Source organism: Anomalospiza imberbis, chromosome 6 (assembly GCF_031753505.1).
Source record: "Anomalospiza imberbis isolate Cuckoo-Finch-1a 21T00152 chromosome 6, ASM3175350v1, whole genome shotgun sequence".
Lineage (NCBI taxonomy): Eukaryota > Metazoa > Chordata > Aves > Passeriformes > Viduidae > Anomalospiza > Anomalospiza imberbis.
This window is the reverse complement of record NC_089686.1, coordinates 23,626,862-23,646,584: the sequence shown is the minus strand read 5'-3', so window position 1 is coordinate 23,646,584 and position 19,723 is coordinate 23,626,862. Positions and strand designations below refer to the sequence as shown.

Sequence of the window (19,723 nt, the reverse complement as noted above, 5' to 3'; positions counted from 1 at the left end):
AAGGTTCAGTAGATAATTAGTCAGAAAAATGTACTAATGCATGTTAATTGATAGGGATTTAACTGTTTTTTCTCACCTTTAAGATTGTGTTGTCCCTAAATCCAAAACCTTCCTTTAATAAAGCAGTGATGTAAGTGAGATCCATGCAGAGGAAAGGACTGGCTGACTTGTACCTCTCCATGTTATCACAGACTAGAGAAGGAAAAAAGAAAAAAAAAAGGATCTCAACAAAATAAGAGCTTTTATCCACATTGTACATTTGAACTGAACTCAAGCCAAAGCTTACTAAAATAAGCTACCCTCTTCTATTATGGTTATGTATGACACATGGTACATGCTACATATAGCACATCCAGTTTCTCTTAACTACATCTTGTATTACAGCAACATAATCCACACAGCTCTTTTGAAGAACCTCTGCTCAACTGATAACTAGCAGCATGTTAGATTACTTATTTTTTTAAGGACACAGCATCGCTTGTTTTCATCACCTCTCCTCCATGGATGGATCCAGTAATGGATTCCACCTTCTAGGATGGCAGTTTATTTTATTTTTTCCAACCACACTTGTCCAAGGAAATGGGAGAGGCTATTGCCCAACCAACCACTCCCTCGCTGCAGCTAAGTCAAGATTCCGTAGTCAGGGTGACAGTGACTGAGAAATGTATTTACACTAAGCATTATTTTCTAGATCTACTGTTACTGTTCTACTGGCAGCAAGAGCAGAGTTCACTTCCTTCTAAGAAAAGATGAGCAGCATCCTTCTACTATTGAAATGAGATAGAGAAGAATTAGTTCAGGATCACAGAATTGATCTCCTGATGGTCTAAAGCTAAGTAAGTGGTTTGATAATGTTAGGTAACATCTTAGCCACGTCTTTGGAAATAAGCTCTCTCACTATCCAGGGAAAAAATAACAACCAACCCACACTCAAACTTTAGAGCTTAATCCCCCTATTCAAAATCATCCAAGTTTCCAGGGAGATTAAGTTTAACTGAAAAATCATTAAAATTTAGGCCTTATTTTAGGAAAAAAAGTCAGTCCTGAACTGTGTAATTAAGCATCTTCTGCTGAAAAATATGGTCTTCTCATTTTCTTGAGAATGAGCACAGTACAGAGGTAACTTGCTTCTAGCCATCAGCAGCCAGGCAAGATGGGAGCTCTTTGTCCACAGGAGGTACAAAACTAGAACAAGCATTCAGGAAGAAAGACAGGGGGAGGTAAATGAATGTGGAAGAGACTCAGACTTAAAAACCCTTTACTCTCTCCCTCCATTTTGCTAGAGATTAAATAGGATTTAAGGGGACAGATTTACAGAATTCAGTGCTCTCTTAAACTTGCAGTTTGACAGAAGGAGCTCTTGATGCAGCAAATTCACTTTCTTTTGTAGTGACTCTTTGAACTATCACCTTCTCCTGAACAGAGTTGTAAAGCCACCAACATCTCACTGCTCTATCAGTATTGTCTTCTGCATCAGTTAGTCTTTGACTAATAAAAGTAACATGACAGGTGTAAGTAAAATAAAGGTTAAATAAATTAGCTTTTCTTCCAAGTCACATTATATACTGCCTACACATTCATATTTTTGTTATTTCTTGTCCAAACCAGTTTCCCAAGCTCATGACAATTACCTTCTTTGGCTTTTCTCTCAAAATTTCTCACTTCCAAAACACCTCCGTGTTCATAATCTGAAAAAGATGTGAGAAAACATAATCATAGACCTGACAGCATTTGAATTCTTTATCTAAGTTGACCCTAGACAGCAACTCAGGGATGCTGCACTAGGAGTGAGACCTGCTTGGAACAGAAGACAGAGCTGCAGGTGTAACTGGAGCCCTGAGCACATTCCATGTGCTGAATGCTGAACACCAAACTGCAGTGACAGATAAATGTCATTCCCTCGAGGCATTTTGTGTATCTCCTCTTTCTCAATAACATTCCTTTCCTCTGCTCTGTATGGCTCCAGCCACCAGGGTTCCTCTGTCTACCTTCTGGATGACATGCTCACATGTAGTAGATTATCCCAAATTTACCGATTAGGTTGGTGTCAGCTGCTCGATCATAGTAATAGGAGAAAGCATAGAAGGAACTTCCACGAATCTCATGTGGTTGGTGAAGTTTCCCTTTGACAACCTTGAGTACTTCCAAGTAGCAAGGCTTGAATCCTGTTTCTCCTGTCAGGAAAAACACAGATGGGGTGAGCTAAAGAGCATATGCAAGAGATGGAAGAAATAGTGGCAACTGGATGAAAAATTAAAGAAGCAGAGATTAAAGCATCAGAACAAGAGTTTAGATATCCCTTCTGTAATCCAACATGGCATTTACACATAGGCAAGAACTCTAAAAGCCCCATATCAAGTAGAACTGGTTAGAGCAGATCATTGCTGTGTCTGAAAGAAGTGCCACACAAACTACTTCCATGTCAAGCAAAACTCCCATTGACATGTTCTGCGGCCAGCAGAATCTTCTACATTTGCTGCCACTTGTTAGATAAAACCTTGCTTTCTCTCCCCATCACATTGTAATTTTATCAACCTACTTCACACACACCAAATCTGCAATTCAGCTCTCATGTCCCCAGTCTGTTCAAGTCTATGAGGGCAGCAGACTCACCCTTCTCTATGCAGCATTAGACTTATTATTATTAGAGACTTAAGAAACAGTTCCACAAGTGAGATTAACTGGTAAGCCAAAATGTTTGTACCCTAACACAAAGAGAATTTTTGCACTTTGCTCAAAGCCTCAGGAAAACCTCTCTTATTTGCACAAGTTATTCTAAACATTTCCTATAAAGGTAGGATTTGTAATAAGAGATCACAATCAGAGGACAGGGGTACAGATCAGCTACTCTTACAGCTTCAGATTTTAATCTGGATTTCGCAGAAGTCAACCTTTGCAACTGGACAGATATCCTTCATATCCCAATCATCATCAGTTGACTGAGGAAATATTTGACAAGGAAAAACTCAGATTCTGGAGATAAGACTTATTGTAACAGAAAAAAGTCTCCTTAATTTACCTTCTTTGTTGCCACCATACTGATATTTCACTCCCCCAAAGTGCCACTCTGCCTCCAACTGCTTAGGCAAACAAGAACTGCGGAACATTTGTCCATCCACAACTGGAAAGAGAGCAAAGAGGAAGTCAGAAAACACAGAATTTAACATAGCTATAAATCAATATGCAGAACCAGAAAAGGCTGAAAGATCTTCATTAAAGTCTTTAAGCAAAAGTACAAAAACTTGAATTGATGGATGTGGCACTAACTGATTACAAATTAAGGACCAATCTCAAGTTTGGAAAAGTTGTGTCAGTTTTGTCCTGCAAACAGCAAAGCAGCCAGGCTTGTCATTTCTCAATCAGATAAATGGTACAATAATGGCTGGATAATGGCTGTTCACCACAAAAGACAAGAAATGAGAGGTGATAAACACACAGATGCACAAACTCTTATGACAGCAGATAACCAAGACAAACAAAGCAACTGAGCAATGAAGACAAAACCTCCTAAGACAGAGATCAATGGCCACTACAGGATCCACTGAATGTACCTTTGAGGGATTCAACCAGAAATACTATAACTGGTAAGAAGAAAACATCATTATTGCTGCACACACAGGTCTCACAGAAAAAGCAAACTTCTAACAGTATGCTTGAGACAGCAAAATTTGCTACGGGATGCTTAGGGAAAGGCTCAAAGGCTGGGAAAAGGGAATTAAGGGATCAGGGAAGTGCAGGTATGGCAAACCAGAGGGGACTATAAAAGAAGACAGTCACAAATAAGCAGGCAGCTGGTCCATGTGCTTTTCTGTCTGAGCCTTGTGACCAATCACTGCAGTCTGTCCTATCTTCTTCTTAATTCCTACTCCAAACTATTTTTGATTTGAGTACATTTCAGTAATTATCACAAGTCCATCTAGCTGTCAAGTAAGAATCCAGAAGGTGGAAATCCCCAGGTCCTGGCCAGAGACTAGACAAAAGGCCCAAGCTCTGGGTGAGGGACTGGAAAGACTCAGGAATGTGTGTATGCACTCAGGTTACTGACTGGGAGCATGTGATGTGCTTGTGCGCTTCCATCTAGACTAGGGCAGTGCACACAACAGGTCTGGGGAACACCACAGGCCAGGCAGATACCAGAAGGGCCTACAAAGTGGGTTTGGCCTAAGCAGCAGCCCTAAGGAAAAGGATCTGTTCATGCTGCTTATGCTTCTGTGGATGCTTGTAAAGCTGTGTGTTTGTGGCTGGCCATGGTGCTTATATGCTCCTACATGTGCATTTCTGGAATTTGCACTTGAATGTCACTGCTGGCTGATCTCAAAAATAGGGAAAAGCAGCTGTCTCACAAGACAACCCCTTAACAAGTGGTAGCTGTTTTCAGACAAATATATACCATCAGCAACATAGAAAAGCACAAGATACAGAAGTGAAGACACACAGGAAATGGGCTGGTGACACAAGGTTAAGTCTTAAGCATCTCTTAATAAATCTTAAATGTTTTAGTATATGAACATACCTTCCATATTCAAAGCTCCAAGCGTTGCCAGTCTTGCAGCTTTTAGTCCAAACCCCAAATAGCTGTGAACAACAAAAAACAGACATTATAGTCTTGATTCCTGTACATCTGGTATGCTTTACCCATAGCCCTCTTCCTAAGTCCTAGAACACCCAAACCAAATTTCCTTCCTCTGATTCCCACAAGGCTCCCTCTCTAAAACAGAGTTCCCTTTGCTGAAACAACTCTGAGGGCCAAAAGAGTGACACAAACCCAAGGAATACAAGGAGTTGTAAAATGGGTGAATCTAAAACTGCAGGCAGTGGTTAGAGCTGATGTGGCATTTATACAAGACGATCATGAAAAGCAAAAAATCACCACCTTAAAAATGAGGGAGAAAGAAAGGTGTGTGCTGAGTACATGGGGATAGGGCAGCCACTCTTATGTGACACACACAAAACTATGTGCTCTTCGGGCGGAGTGCACAACCTCCCACAAAATAGGAACTGTGACTTTGTGTGAAATTCACCTGGTTTGACTCCACAGGTAACTGCTACATTCATTATAAGCTAGAATATGAACAATCCTTATGAGAATGTCATCACACATTGCAGCAACACAGCTAGATTAAAATCCTGTTGACCCTTTCATTCCCACCTCTGTGTTTGGTCACTTACCATTTTGTCATGTGATTTTAAACATTTCCAGAATATTCAGAGTTAAACTAACCTCCAGCTCTCTCTCAGTTTTTAGGAGATGATTTTTCAATCCCAATTATTTTAGGTGATCTAATGGACTGTATTGATGACTACAGCAATCAGTTACATCAGCAAATGTAAGGAGTAGGAGAGGATGACTATTAGACCAGCTCTGCTGTCAAGTAAGCAGATTCTATAACTGGCTGAGATGGTAATGTTCACTCCACTAAGTCTCAGGAGAGTCCTCTTTCCAAATCTCTGATAATTTTTAGTTCTGACTACTGGCACAGTATCTACCTTTCTGCTTGTTTCAGAATATTTGGCTTGAGTCCAGTAATAAGAATTCTTCTCCTTAAATATGGGTACAAAATGCTGTCTCTTCATTTGACAAACTGCCTAATATTCCCTTTCAGTGACATTAACCATGCATGATCCTGGAACGTTTCCAGCCAACTAATGTCATGTTCCACGCAGATATGTAGTAAAAAAGTCATGGTCTCTGCTGCTGGTACCAGGATGATGTGGCTGTTAGCTCAGGGGCTGCAAAAAGACTGATTTCCCCAGTGGAAATAGCAGTCTTTTGCTCCTCACCTGTGGGTATAGAGCTTGTACGTGCTATTAAACATTTCAAATGAGGTAAGAAAATCCTCAGGGGTTTCCTTCAGAGTTTCCTACAAGTGAAGTAAAAGAAAAAAATGTTTTAGTTTATATTATGCAATAAAGAATGACCAAGTTTAATGTAATATCACAGATATACCCATACAGTTTACTGCACACTCATCTGATCAGCTTTGAAAAAAACCTACAGCTTTCCAATGGTGCCACTGCTGTAATATCTGCAGCTTTTAACACTGATTTTAATAATATGCATCTTTGTGTTTCTTCAATGTATAACAGGAAAGCACAACAGATCAGGATGAAAACACTTTCTAATTCAGGTAACCTGAATTTTTCTAGAGTACTTACATGTTAATCTATATGTAGAGAGTGCCCATCAAAATCAGCTACACTGAACTACCTTGTAGTTCACTGCACTACAAATGCTATGAACTTTTTCAAGTCACACTAGGCACCTAAACTGAGGTATTCAGAAAAATTAAAAATACAAGGTACAGACCCCATTTTCACCATGCCAAATGTCTTGTTGGTACTCAAGGAAACACTGTGACTACTCACTCCCAGTCTTAGGGCTGCTTCACCTAAATTAGCCTCTTCCTCAGTCTCTTCCTCTCAGTCTTCTCTCTGTGCACACCTCCATCCCACTTGTACCCTGCTGTAGCTTCCTGACAGACTAACTCACACTCTTGTAAGGCTGAATCTCTTCAGCAATCAATTACTGTTTCTTTGTGTCCACTCCCTGAGCTCTCAGTCTCAGTTTGTGTCTTTCCTCTCATGGCCTCATCCTCCCACCCCTTCTTGCCTCTGTGCACTTTCATTCACTTTATCATCCACCATTATTCTGGGCCAAGCAGCAGAATCTCCGAGAGAACTGAAGCTGCATAGTCCTGCAGTCACCATGCAAGTAAGGAGATCCAGATCTGGGTTATTTTTTCTAGAGTCCTAGACAGAAGCCTGCTCAAAGCTGAAAGGAATTTGACAGTATTTAGCTTGAGCTTCTCCTGAGCAAATACAAATCAAAATTTGTTTTGGGTCTCAAGTTGATTATCACTGAAATGGCAGTCACATCCTTGGCCTCATACACCCAGACTGCCATATTTTGAGTTCTGTTTCTAAACCTTACATCACAAAAACTATTTAAAGGAGAGATCCTAAAAAAATTTGGAGAAAGCAATTATCTTTTTTTATGCCCTACTTTCACAAAAATGAGGCAGACACGAGACAGACAATTTCATAATTACTATGATTGGCTTTCAGTTGCTTTTAGCTTTGGCAATAATGCTGTGAAATTAAAATCAGCTCCATGCAGTTGTCATTGTATGTTTTCTACTTGCTTGTAATTCATATTTAATTAACAAATCTCTTACTATTATAGTATTTTGTTCAAAACTAATACAAGAGCAAGCACGTGACTGCCTCGCATTGCAGGAAGGAAAAATCTCCACTGCAAGTCAAAGGGAAGTATCCCCACTAATTCTGTCAGGTGGGAAAAACTCCCAAAAACATACTGAGCTTATTTATTTGAACTTGACAACACAGGTGAGAAGCAGACATAGTGTACAAGCAGGCAGCATGAACCTTGACTCCACACTGCCCTACAAATTCACACCAGTAGTCCTGGTCAGCAGCAAACACTCCAGCCCTTTTCCTGCAAGGCTTGAAGGGGACATTTGAATCCTGAACTGCAGTTCAGCCTATTTCACAGCTCTATTTATTCTCCAAAACCCTGACATGCAACACCCTTTCCTGTTGGTCCAGTGCCCACTTTAGCAGGTGTTATCAACACAAAACAGAAGACAAGCCCAGAGTATACTCGAGGCTTTGCTGAACAGGATAAGGTTGCATGTCATGTTTCAACATAACACACAATTGCAGAATTAAAATATCCTGATGTGAAAGCCATGTGTTTTGTGGTCACCAAGCATCCTTTGAGAATCCCAAGTTCTATTTAAAAAAATGTTAAACAAATGACTCCTTCAGAAAGAGTGAAATAAACACATCACAATATGAAGGTACAGAACATAATTTTCTCATGCAAACTGCAGACTTGGGTCCCAGTTCAAACTGTTTCTAAACAGCTATAGAACTACTATGAAATCCAGCAGAGGTGTCTGAGGGACAGAGAGCAGAATGCTCAAAAGGAACGAGAAGAAATTGATAAGAAAATAGAGAACTGTGCTATTAAAGAAATTTACCCTATACAACACTCTTCCCCTCCAAAACTTAGTGAATATCTGACTGGAATGGGAAAAAAGAAAAAAAAAAAAAAAAAAAAGAGAGAACAGCCCCTATATTTCTTCTAATATTCAATAATAATACCTAGAAATGTTCTACATTTGTTGAATACACAGCAATATCAACATTAATGGGGCTTTCCCAGCCTGAGTATAGAAAACAAAAGCTGTTTCTTTCTGGTTTTACTCATTTGCTTTCTTTTTATTTCCTCATTATTCAGGCTCCTTTTTTGCAAGCACCTATCAGCCAACTGCTGATCTCAAAGGGAACAGAAATACAGATGTTCTGTAAACCACAGATGTTCTGCTTGTGCCACCGCTGACAAAGTGGTATCAGAGAGTGCAGCAGTGCTCAGGTCTCTCCACCAGCCTTGCAGTCCCAACCCACACACTTTTAACCACTCCTCACCTCAAACCGTGGCAGGAATGTGATTTGGGTTGAGGCTCCTCCCAAGTCCAGAATCCCAACAGTTTGCTGGTTCTGGCCAGACAGCTGCCCTGCAAACAACACTGTACTCAGAACAGCCCCAAATGCAGAAATGCTGAAATGCAGACACTGCGTGGATGTTCAGGCAGCCACCAGGGGATCACAGTATCACAGCAATACAAGGAGGGCTGAGCTGCCCTTCAAAGAAAACAACCTCCGAGAGAACAGGCAGGCAAACAGAAGGTATTATAGAATGATTCACAGACTTTCTACCTTGATTCCAATCTCTCCTCCAGAGACAAAGGAGATAAATCTCCAGGCATGAAGCAAAAGCTGAAAGTAAGAGACAAAGTATCTCTTGCAGAAGACTGTCCAGGGAGAGTAAACAAATTTTGTAACCACCACAGAGCTGGGCAAAAGCAGGTAAAGGAAGGGCAGTAAGAGCCAAACCAGCTATTGTAATTTCTCTTCACCCAGAGCAGCTTTTTTTGCTTGCTCATCTATCTACTAGAGTATTGATTATCTTTTCACCAGATTGCCCTCCCAGAAGCTCTTAGAGCCGGTAGTGCTAAGGCACCATGCCCTGCAGCACCACTGTAGTTGCACAACTCACACTGGGATGAAGAACATGCAAGGCCTTGTTTCCCACACATTAGCAGTACCACTCCCCAAAGCACATTAGGGAAACCAGCCTGCCAGTGCCTCCAAGATCCAACTAAATTCTGGCACCTTCAGGGTTAAGATGTCTCCTTCTTACTACAGACTCTGGAACACAATCTGCCCAAGGCAATCCACTGCTTAAGCACTGGTGAGAGAGCAGGAAGGAAAAGCATGGCCATGGCAGAGGAACTAGAGGTGATCACCTCCACGGAAGATACTCAAGGTCAAGTTTAGAGTAGTTATACAGAATTAACTACCTGTCAAAAAGTTCACAGTGATCCAGGCTAAAATTCCTGCAATGAGTGAAAAAAAGAAAAAAAACCAGTCACCATTAAATACTCCCACAATCTCCTGCCCACTGTTACCAGCCATCCACAGGTTATTTATTTACGTGGAAATCATTACTAACTTAACCCAACCACCCCAGACTTCAGAGATTAATTCAAACTCATAATTAAATTATATGATTCATTCATACAACTCTCATGAGCTAAAATAGGTAGGACTTTGTAATATCCATGCAACTGCAGCACACATAAATCATATCTATTATCCAAACAACATACAAAGAAGTAATGAGCTGACACAATGCACAAGTTTCCTTAGGCCTGTTTTTGCAGTCCAGCATTTCCTAATCTGAAAACTGCATTCACACCACTCTGTGTTTTAATCTTAAGGTTTCTATAATTACACTACAGACAGAGCAGCAACCAGTAAAACACAAACAGGTCCTTTGACTCCAGTGGCTTGCTTGACACTTACATGATTCTCACCCAAACACAGGCAAACATGTGACAGTAGAAGAGGTAGGGATTTAAATAAACTTGGCAGGCTACCCTGTGCTCTATTATACCTCATTGGTCCTGCCCCTGTCAATAAAACAGTTCTCCCTACTGTACAATTCAACTCCATTACTCCATAGTGACAAACTATGCACTTATCAAATACTTGAAGACTTTATGATACTTCTCCTTTTCTCTCAGCCTGCGTGGACAGATTTTGTTCTTTAATCTTCCTCCATTTATTATTTGTTTAAGCACTGTGATAATTCTTGCTTTCCTTCAACACCTTCCAAAGTGGCAATTTATCTGCCATAAGGAAGTGCCCTGAATTGAACATAAGATGATAGGATGGCTCTTTTCATCAGGCATCCATACAGATTATTATTACTTGCCCGTTCTCCAAGGCAGTATGTCTGGATATGCAGACATAATGTTACTGTGCTTTTTTCTGCACTGCAAAATCATTGCTCACTCCAAACCTACAACATATTTCACCTTTTCTTATATTTTACAGTACCTGCTTGCTACTTCACTAGGAGTATTTTTCCCAACAGAATATTTTTAACTTACTATTTTATTGTTTAGTTATCTATTTTTAATACCTGCCAATTATCCTTCATTCTCCTCTAATATTCACAATCCTCCCAATTTTAGATTGAAAATTGCTGAGCTGATCATAATAGATTATTTTTAATGCTGATATTGCAGAATTTACAAGGCACTTTCCATAAGCTTCCCAGCTTGCTATATATTGTCATGTAGCCTTTCAGAGGTGGACACCACCTCTTTTGCACCAGTTCCCAGGAGTGGGCTTCAGCTGGACAGCCTGCATCAGGCAATGCTTATTGTTGAGACAAAGTTTTGCTCTGAAACTTGTGAAATCTCTTTGTGTATCTGCATTTGTAGCCTAACAGGTGACCAAGTAACGAACACCACCTCTGAAAGGCAGGACTGCGTTGTTTCAAACAGGGCCAGAAACCTTTTTTTCTGCTTAGTTTGGGGATCATTTCTCTTTCCCTCTCATGTTCCTAAGATATGCCTCTTTTTCCCATTTCTCTTTGCTTTTACTTTTTACCCCTCCTAAAACACACCTTCATGAGATCCGTCCATGATGCCAACACTGTCCTCTGGAACAAGGAATGGTGATTCTTCAAAGACTTCTTTCACCTGAGGAAAGAAATAGTGATTAGATTTCCTGGTCTTCCGAGTCTTGTTCTGCTCTGAGGGTCACAAAATTTTGTTTTACACAGCAGTAGAAACTAAGACAAGTGTGTGAAGTAGGGGCTAGGAAAGCAAGAAAAGAAGTATTGTAGGTCTCTCTCCATGCCTACCACCACAGCAAGACACAGAATTTCAGGACCAGACAAGATACTCTGTGAGTTTCATGCTATTGTGGGATTACAGTCTCTTTTCACACATGAAATTCTCTTATGCTAAACAGAATAGAGAACTGAATGAAAAACAAGATGAAACAGGGAGAACAATACCAGTGCACCCAAAACTACTTAGTACTACCTCTGAAAGCAGAGCCTGGGCTTTCTCCTCTGACAGCAAGCGAAGTCCAGCCGTGGCTTTTAACACTACTGGGGTCTTTTTCCAGAGATGAGATGGCACAGCATCCACAGCCATGTCCAGCAATGTTTTGACAGTTTCAGCACCCTAAAAGGAAAAATATATTTTTCATATGGCTTCCTCCTACAGGCCTGTCAGAGAATAGGCCTCTCAGTTTCCCCTCAAAACTAGTGAGAACAGTATTCACTAGCAGAAGATACCCACACCCAAGGTAAGTACAAAAACCATGCCAGATACCTCATTAGAACATTAAATGGAATGTCTGCATTGGAAAGAAGGTGTATTCATAAATATATTTTAGGGAAGACAAATATCATTGTTTGTGGAAGGTATTTTTTGAAAGTATGGAGGGAGGTGAGGGAACCGATTACCTGACAAACCTAAACATCTTGCAGTATGATGAAACTAAATTGTGCAATTAATGACTGATGCTACCACAGCAAGGGGAAATATCTGCAGATTTCACTAAATGCAACATAAGAATTCCGAGTGTGTCCATTGCAGATATTGTAATTAAAATGCCAGCTGTGCAATGGTTACCACACAAGGTACAGAAATCACTGATGGCTCTCAATTATTTCCACTGCTCTAACAATCACAGTTTGGCATTAACAATAAACATTATCCTGTGAAATGCCTAGAAATTTCTTTTGGGCTGAGTTCTCCTCTCCTACCCAACAAACAAGTTTTATTGGAATCATAGGTGATCTTATAAAAGTTTTTTAAAAATCCCAGATCCATTCACTCTTCCAGAAAGTGTCACATTCAAGTTCTGTAGCATGGAATCCAACTGAGCAAAATGAGAAACCTGAAATCCCCGTAATGCTAGGCCACAACTTCAAAGCTGCTAAAGCACAGAAAATAGTGTATCTATCTATCATTTCTCTGGCACCTCCTTTAGTTTGTGTAAGAGCTTCCTGTCAGTGCAGGGGGTCTGGAAAAAGGCAGCTTACTTCAGAACTGAGAAAATTATTCGTAAATGAGACAGAGTATGCATTTACTCATATTTGGGGTAGATGTAGTGGAAATAAACACTGAATATGGATGCTGCTAGAGACAAAAATCACTTTGTCTTTGAAATTCTCAAAGGCATATAGTCTAGTTATATAAATATTTAAGCAATTAATTAAGCCACTGTTCCACTGATGAAATATGTAAAGCACCAGCCCCTATTTCACTGTGTTGAACTTAACTCACAAAAGTAGAGGAACAGGTTTAGAGAGACAGCAGCAGAACTTTTACATTTCTTCTTGACTTTTTGCAATTGCAATCAGTAACATTTGAACTTGGTGGAATCTAATGATATAACAGAAGCATGACCAACTCCCAGGGAATAAAGGCCAGTCTTACCTTTTCAGGCTGATCAGCATATGCAGACAGACCTGGCTTCACAGACTCAAAGATTTCCCCTTCCACCTCTGGAAGGTTTTCTGCACAAACAAAACATTATATGATACAGTCAACAATTCAAATTTTATTCTTTAATTTCCAAAAGGTTGCACTAACTCCTGTGAAGTGACTATCCTTGATTCTCTTTGCAAACAAGATTATTCCCCTCCTGAAACAAGCCTTGCTCCTTCACTTCAGGAACATATTTAGCAGAAACTTGCCCTTGTACCCTCCAAGTTCACAAACAATTTATGAATAACATGTTGTTATAATTAAAAGTATGTTCATTTAGCATTTGTGAACTACACTAAGTTACAACAATGCAGCATAACTGTTGCTTACTCTTAATACATTTCTTTCCCTTTCTGTCCTTAAGTCAATTGTGAAATACTAGTGCATATTAAGACACACACCATCAATTCCCAATTATCCTTAGGTGATTCATCCAACTCAGAACAGAGCTGACTGTGCTCAAGTACTTGGCTGAGAAGCCAAACAAGTTTGACCACTGCTCCCAGAGCAGTCTGGGTGTAGAAGATATCCCTGAGTATTGCATATTGCAAGCCAGGCTGAGTCCAACAGAACTGGACCTTGTACCAGTCCTTCCAAACTATGGATGAAGTCATGCAAAGACACACAATTACTATGCCCCAGCAACCAGTCTTCAACCTTTGCAGAACTGCTGGCTCACTGTACCCAAGCTACTTCATCCTCCCGAATCCTGTCACACGTGCAGCCAAAATTGGGCACCTCTGCACCACGTGAGCACCAGATACATTGAAGTGTGTTGCATCTCAGCACACTTCTCCTGGAAATGGCTCAGACCTTCAGTACTTAATAACTCTAACTATCTGATTTTAATTTGCCTCAAAATGTGACATAAACATATCTAGAATTCAAGTATTTCTTGATAAAATTTAAGGTAACGTGCAACCTGACAAAACCAGCATAAGTATCTTTTCATCTCAATGAGATATTCCTTTTAAGCAGCTGCATAGATGAAAATGTTTGAAAATTTAGAATTCTCCAGTATACCCAGAATTGTATCTCTGAGACTCAAAAGACCTACAAAAAGGTATTTTACACAGCAAAACACCATGACAAATGGACAATAAACATCTGCAGGAGGACCATTTGAAGGACAAACTGTAGAAATCTTCAGCTGCTCCCAAATGCTGAGCTGGCAAAAAACAAAACTGTTTTGAGAAGTTGGAACATAAGTCAACATACATGGGGGTCTTACCTGGGCTCTTCTGCACAAAGGTGTAAATATGAATACGGGTTCCAGTGCTTCCTGCGTCAAACATGATGCCATAAAAAGTGTTTGCTCTGGCATTTATAGGGCACATATTAGGTGGAAAGAAATCCTGAAACCACATTTCCCTGTTTGAATGTGAAAGAACAAAGGGCAAAGAGGAAAATGCCAATGCTATAAGGATGGGAAATCTGGAAGATGCCATCTTGCCAGGACCCCTTGAGGCTGTCAAGCATGTATCAGCAATCACAGGGCTGCAGAAGGTCCTGGAGAATTAAAAAAAAAAAAAAGAAAGAAAGAAAAAAAAAAAGGAGTGGAAATTATCAAGAGCTCTCTCCTTTAAAACTCTGTTAAAAAAGAAAACAAATAAATCATTCTGTACATATACATTCTCCCTTTAGGTGCTTTCCAACACCTCATCCAAAAACAGATGTTTTATTGCACTTAGTGCTACAATTACATCTAACTAATTTGTTCTTTAAGAGTAAAGGTTTCTCCATTTCCCAAGCATAGAAGAGATGGGGTAGTTTGCTTTCCAGTATTTCTAGTTTTGACTTTTATACAATTTCCTTCTCTTATTTGTCTTGCATATTTTCAACATTCAGAGTTTCTAGCAGCTCCTCCCAAAAGCCCAAATATTATCTGAAAAATAAGCATTGCCAGAGGGGAACTCTGGGCAGAACCACTTTAACATTTACACACTTGAGATGCTGTGGCAGAACACAAGTGTTATTCAGAGTCACAAACAAAGAGAATTTCATCTCAGGCTAAAAACAGCTGCTGGGAGAGATTAGCACGCAGAGAGAATGAAGGCATATCCTTCCAGCACCATCCTCATCCCCAAGAAAAGCCTGAGCTGCACCAGAGGGGCTGAACAGAAGTGCACCTGAGCTCTGCTGCTCAGTATTTTTTAATATTTTTCTTTTCTGTCTTTTTGGTTTGGTTTTTATTTTTAGAATTACAAACAGCAACAAAATCATAGCAAAACCCACACACTCTCACAAACCTAAAGTAGTTGCCCCAAACACTCAGGTTGCTTACAGAGCTTCTAAGAACAGTTTCACATACCAAAGCCCCAAAGCTGTGCTATACGGTATTGGATATCAATATACAACTACACCGTCCCTAACACCTATCCCTTTGAATGTATTTTTCCTAAGACATGCTAATAAAAGACATGGGCACAGAAATCATGGGGTGCCCAGCTAAAAAGGAGGAGAATATATAGGCATCTTTAAGAGCAGAAAAGAGCATGTGGCCAGATGTCCCACCATATGCAGTATCGCCTGCACCAACCTACACACAGAGCACTCCGCATGCAGAAGGTGCAAACAGCTCCTTATCACTTTCCAGACACTTGGTAACACATGCATCCACCCACAGCACTGCATATTCTACTTTATATGGCTGTTCATCAGCTCTGCCCGAGACCCCTGCTCACTGCGTGCTCTTACATTTGACTGTCTTTTAGCAATCTGCTCAGCCCCACCATGTTCATTCTCTTGAAATCTTTACTTGCTGTCTCTAGCCTACATGTATATAAGTCATTCTTAAACCCTCTCCTTTCCTTTCTACGTGAGTTTGCTGTAGCCTCTATTTCCTCACACCTTTCTCCCATGCCCAAAAAGCTCACTTATACTCCACTACTTTTTATCCCAGATTCAGCCCTTGTAAGATTTTTATTATTTCCTTTCTTCACCTTTGTCCCCAGTTATAGCAAAGGGAGATGAACTTTTACCCATTCCCAGCAAAAAACATCACATTCCTCAGGCATCTCTCTAACTCACTCCAGCATTCTGCTATGTCTAGAGCCACAAAGTGCACAGCCCACTGCAGATGGGTAACCTCACCTGTCTGCTGTGACCTTTATTTTTATCCTCCCCTTTCAAACAAATGCAGAGATGCGGGCAGAAGCAGAGACTCCTGATGCTCTCTGCCTTAGAAGCACACTCTGAAAAGAACTGACCACAATTCCACTAGCAGACAACAGCCCTAGCCAGTGTCTGTGACAGATCAACTCCAACTGCAGTAATTTCTAAAGTATACACATTTTATGTGGAAAGGAGTAAATAAGTAGTTCTGTAATTAAGTGCTCTCCTGTAGAGGATTGATGAGAAGTGCCAAGCAGTTTTGGCAGTTTTGTAGCAATGGATTTGTACTAAGATGCAGCTGGCATTACCCAAGTTTGCTTCATCAACAGCAAGGAGGGCCACTGAAAATCCAAGCAGCTGTGCTGTTTTAACAGAACCTGAGGTGCATTAGTGAGAGCAACCTTCCAGCAGGTTCAAAAAGGTGTTCTTATTCTCGTGCAATGTAAGGATTTTGTTTAATGAACGATCACAAATACAACCCAAGCACCTGTCTTAAGAACAAACTCCAGAGTCCTATTACGAACAGCACATGTGACAGTTATGTAAGCCTCAGAATCTCTGATGATCCGAAAATATCTGAGCAACTGCCATCATTAACTCATACTTTCCTTACCAGACCTACAAGAACCTTAGTCTCACATAAAATTCCCTCACAAAGCTTCTCTTCTCTATCCATTCTCAGATATCCACCACCATTTTCTGTTTTCTATATTTCTCCTGACTTTTTTTCTTTCCCCTTTTATACTTCTAAGGACAAATAAAACCCCAAAAAACCAACAAACTCACAACCAATCATCATGGGATTTTATTTTTCCTCTCCCTCATTAAGAATGAAAAACACATACTGAGCCCCTTCAATGACTGGTTAAGTCCATTTAATCAAGCACCCTAGCAAATCAATGTCCACAAGAAGAATGACAACAGATGAGAGTAAGAAATCAGAGACAAGAGAAAGAAATCAGCAGAGCATAAAGAAATGGAAAAAGGAAAAAGAATTTGGAATGACAGAATCGAAAGTTTGGAAGAAAAAATTCAGGGTAGAAATAGATAAGACATAAGTTACTGAGAAGGAAAAATATTTTCAAAACAGTTCCTCTCAAACAACTTAAAAGTCCTAGCTGGTATCAGAACTCAACAGGGTGGAGAAAATGAACAATAAACAGAAAGACAAAAATGGGGTAACTTATGTGAGCACAAGCTTAATAATGCAATCAAGCAGTTCAGCAAGGTAAAGCCTACAGTTCCCCACCAATAGGCTCAGTTACTGTGTTTCAGAAGGAGCAGTAGTAATCAGCATTGACCATGAACAGGTTAGGCACACACCTGAAGCAGGATGGAAGCAACAGCTACTCCACTCCAGGGATTCCTAATGAAAACCACCTTCAGAGCACCATGGCAGGAGACAGTGGGCCTGCACGTCACCTTCGCTGTCGGCTAACAGCAGTGGGCTATGTGTCAGGCAAGTTATAAGGTCACCAAGGCACATCAAATAACAATCGAGTTGTTTTATTCAAATTTGGGTTTATCATTACTCAATACAAGCAGGGAAACATGCTTATATAACTACACAGGATGAATTTCAAGAAGTTGAAAGTTAACTTGAGATCGAGTTAGTAAAACATTTACACAAACACTAGAGTTGACCTCAACATCCCTGAGGCCTGAGCCAGCAAAACAGGACAGAACACTCATTTGCCAATGAGAGAAACACATGTAAATGTCATCTGTACACAACAGATTTTAGGTACTAAATGAAAAAGCTGAAGTACATCCAATATAAAAAATTTGGGAGCTATGAAAACTGTATGATCCAAAATTACTGGAATGTTGCATAGAGACTTCCAAGACTGAAAGCATGAATAATAAGAAAAAAAACCCAACCAAAGTCTCCCTAAACAACAAAAGTAAAAACTATACCATAATAATAACCGTAAGACAGCAAAACACAACCTTACTTAGAGCTCACCATACACAGAAACACTGGTAATTTTCAAGACAAGAATTATTCAACACTTGACTTTTTCTGACAAAATAACACACAAAACACAAACCACATAATAGAGACATCTCTCTGTAAAAAGGGATGCGATCTGAGGGGAGGGAGAAGCAGTGCATCAGAGATACACAAGAATTTCGCTTCTGTTTCCTAACATAATACTGGGAAATATTTGGAGGTACACCAAAAAATTTAAAAATAATTATAAATACTAACTACATAAATACAGGCAAATATTTTCCAAAAGTAACTATTTTAGGAAACAATTAAAATTACATGATTCAATTAATATTCTTCCATGCTGAAGCACACCAGAAATCATTCAGAATGGAAAGTCTTCTGTGCTAAAGCAGTAACAAAATCTGTTTTCCAGATGAGCACTCTTATGGTCACAAAATCTATTTCCCAGATGAGAGCTTTAACACTTAACACTCAAGACTAAGTAAATACTTTTTAACCCTTTTTTCCCCCAGAAAAAAAAAGTTATTACTTTTTTTTTTCTGGAGTTACTTTTATCTATTGAAAAAAAAATAGCTTTCTTGGATTGTTTTGACAAAAACTTAAGCTTCTTAAAAGCACACTGTTTAGAAGACACAATAGAAGGAATAACTGAATTCAAAGGCAGAATTTCCCAGTATTTCCATAAAAATAACGGCACAGTATTCTTTGTGCACATATATTTACGGTAAAATTCTGCCCCTAGAGCTTTAAACTCCAGGGGAAAAAAGTAGAACCAACTCACAAACATGCATTATCAGAAGTTTCAATCTTTCTTCCCCCGTACTGAGGCTCCAAAACACATTATTTATTTATTCACATTTCTGGCCAAGTGAGTTTTCCATTTTCCTTTTAATTAGCCCAGGGCAGCTTTTCCAGGAAACCGCTACACTGCGGTGTGGGCACCCCTCCAGAGCGACGAGCGCGCACACCTGCGGGGTGTGTAACGGCACCTTTTCCTGGCACAGCTGGTATTCCTGGAAAACACACCTTGGCTGCCGACAGGCTCGGGCCGCTGAGGGCTTTTGCCTGCATGCCAGGCTGGGAGCGCTGAGTGCCGCAGCCGCTCCCGGGAATGCGCTGGACACGGCGCCTCAGGGCCCCGCTGGACCCCGCCGCCGCTGGGGCTGCCGGCTCCGTCCCTGCCGCGCATCCCGGCGCCAGCGCGTCCTGCCTTGCTCCATTTCCCACAGCTGCGACCTAAACCCTCGCCCCGAGCACGCCCGGAAACCTTCCCTACCTTCCTTCTCTCTCCCCTGGCAAAAGCCCCCGCGGTCCTCCCCGTGCCCCGGCGGGGAGCGCGGCCCGGGACTCCGCAGCTCTTCCCGGAGCCGGCAGCGGTGGCGCTCGGCAGGAACACCCTCAGAAACGCCCGTCCCCTCCTCACCGGCCGGCCAGCGCTATCACTCGACCGGGACGGGGCGTCCTCCCGCCCGCCCCAGGGAATAAAGGAGACGCCGGCGCAGCTTTCCCTTTTCTCCCGCCGCCTGCCCGGCCTCGCACCCAGCGCAGCGCCCTCCCGAGCCCGGTGCGGGGTGCTTCACCCAGCCCAGGAGCGGCGGGACGGCGGCCGCCCCGCGCGCGCTCCCGATCCCGGCGCCGTTGGCACCGGGGGGTGGGGGGGGGAACGGCGGGCGCGCGGTGTCCATGGCAACGCGCGGACGCTGCCGCGCCCCTCCCCCCGCCCCCGCCGGCTGCGCGCGCTCACCGGCCGCTCGCGGCGCCGCATCCC

General features: G+C 41.3%; 1 protein-coding gene across 5 annotated transcripts in view; it reads right to left on the bottom strand.

Moving 5' to 3' along the window:
* The window catches only part of ENTPD5 (ectonucleoside triphosphate diphosphohydrolase 5 (inactive)), a 22,866-nt gene extending 3,143 nt beyond the window's left edge, over positions 1-19,723 (bottom strand). Inside the window, exons 1-13 of one of the 5 annotated variants that reach the window (XM_068192864.1) lie at positions 19,700-19,723; positions 14,116-14,393; positions 12,834-12,913; positions 11,427-11,570; positions 11,003-11,078; positions 9,387-9,422; positions 8,452-8,540; positions 5,782-5,861; positions 4,514-4,575; positions 3,020-3,121; positions 2,034-2,174; positions 1,632-1,688; positions 77-192 (exon numbers count right to left, since the gene is read on the bottom strand). In XM_068192864.1, the coding sequence (XP_068048965.1) occupies positions 77-192; positions 1,632-1,688; positions 2,034-2,174; positions 3,020-3,121; positions 4,514-4,575; positions 5,782-5,861; positions 8,452-8,540; positions 9,387-9,422; positions 11,003-11,078; positions 11,427-11,570; positions 12,834-12,913; positions 14,116-14,332 (1,200 nt within the window). In that variant the 5' untranslated portion in view covers positions 14,333-14,393; positions 19,700-19,723. Of the gene's footprint in view, positions 1-76; positions 193-1,631; positions 1,689-2,033; positions 2,175-3,019; positions 3,122-4,513; positions 4,576-5,781; positions 5,862-8,451; positions 8,541-9,386; positions 9,423-11,002; positions 11,079-11,426; positions 11,571-12,833; positions 12,914-14,115; positions 14,394-17,321; positions 17,469-19,231; positions 19,253-19,378; positions 19,400-19,699 lie in introns of those variants that run through there. The other 4 variants (XM_068192866.1, XM_068192865.1, XM_068192863.1 and 1 more) reach the window with 4 other exon arrangements.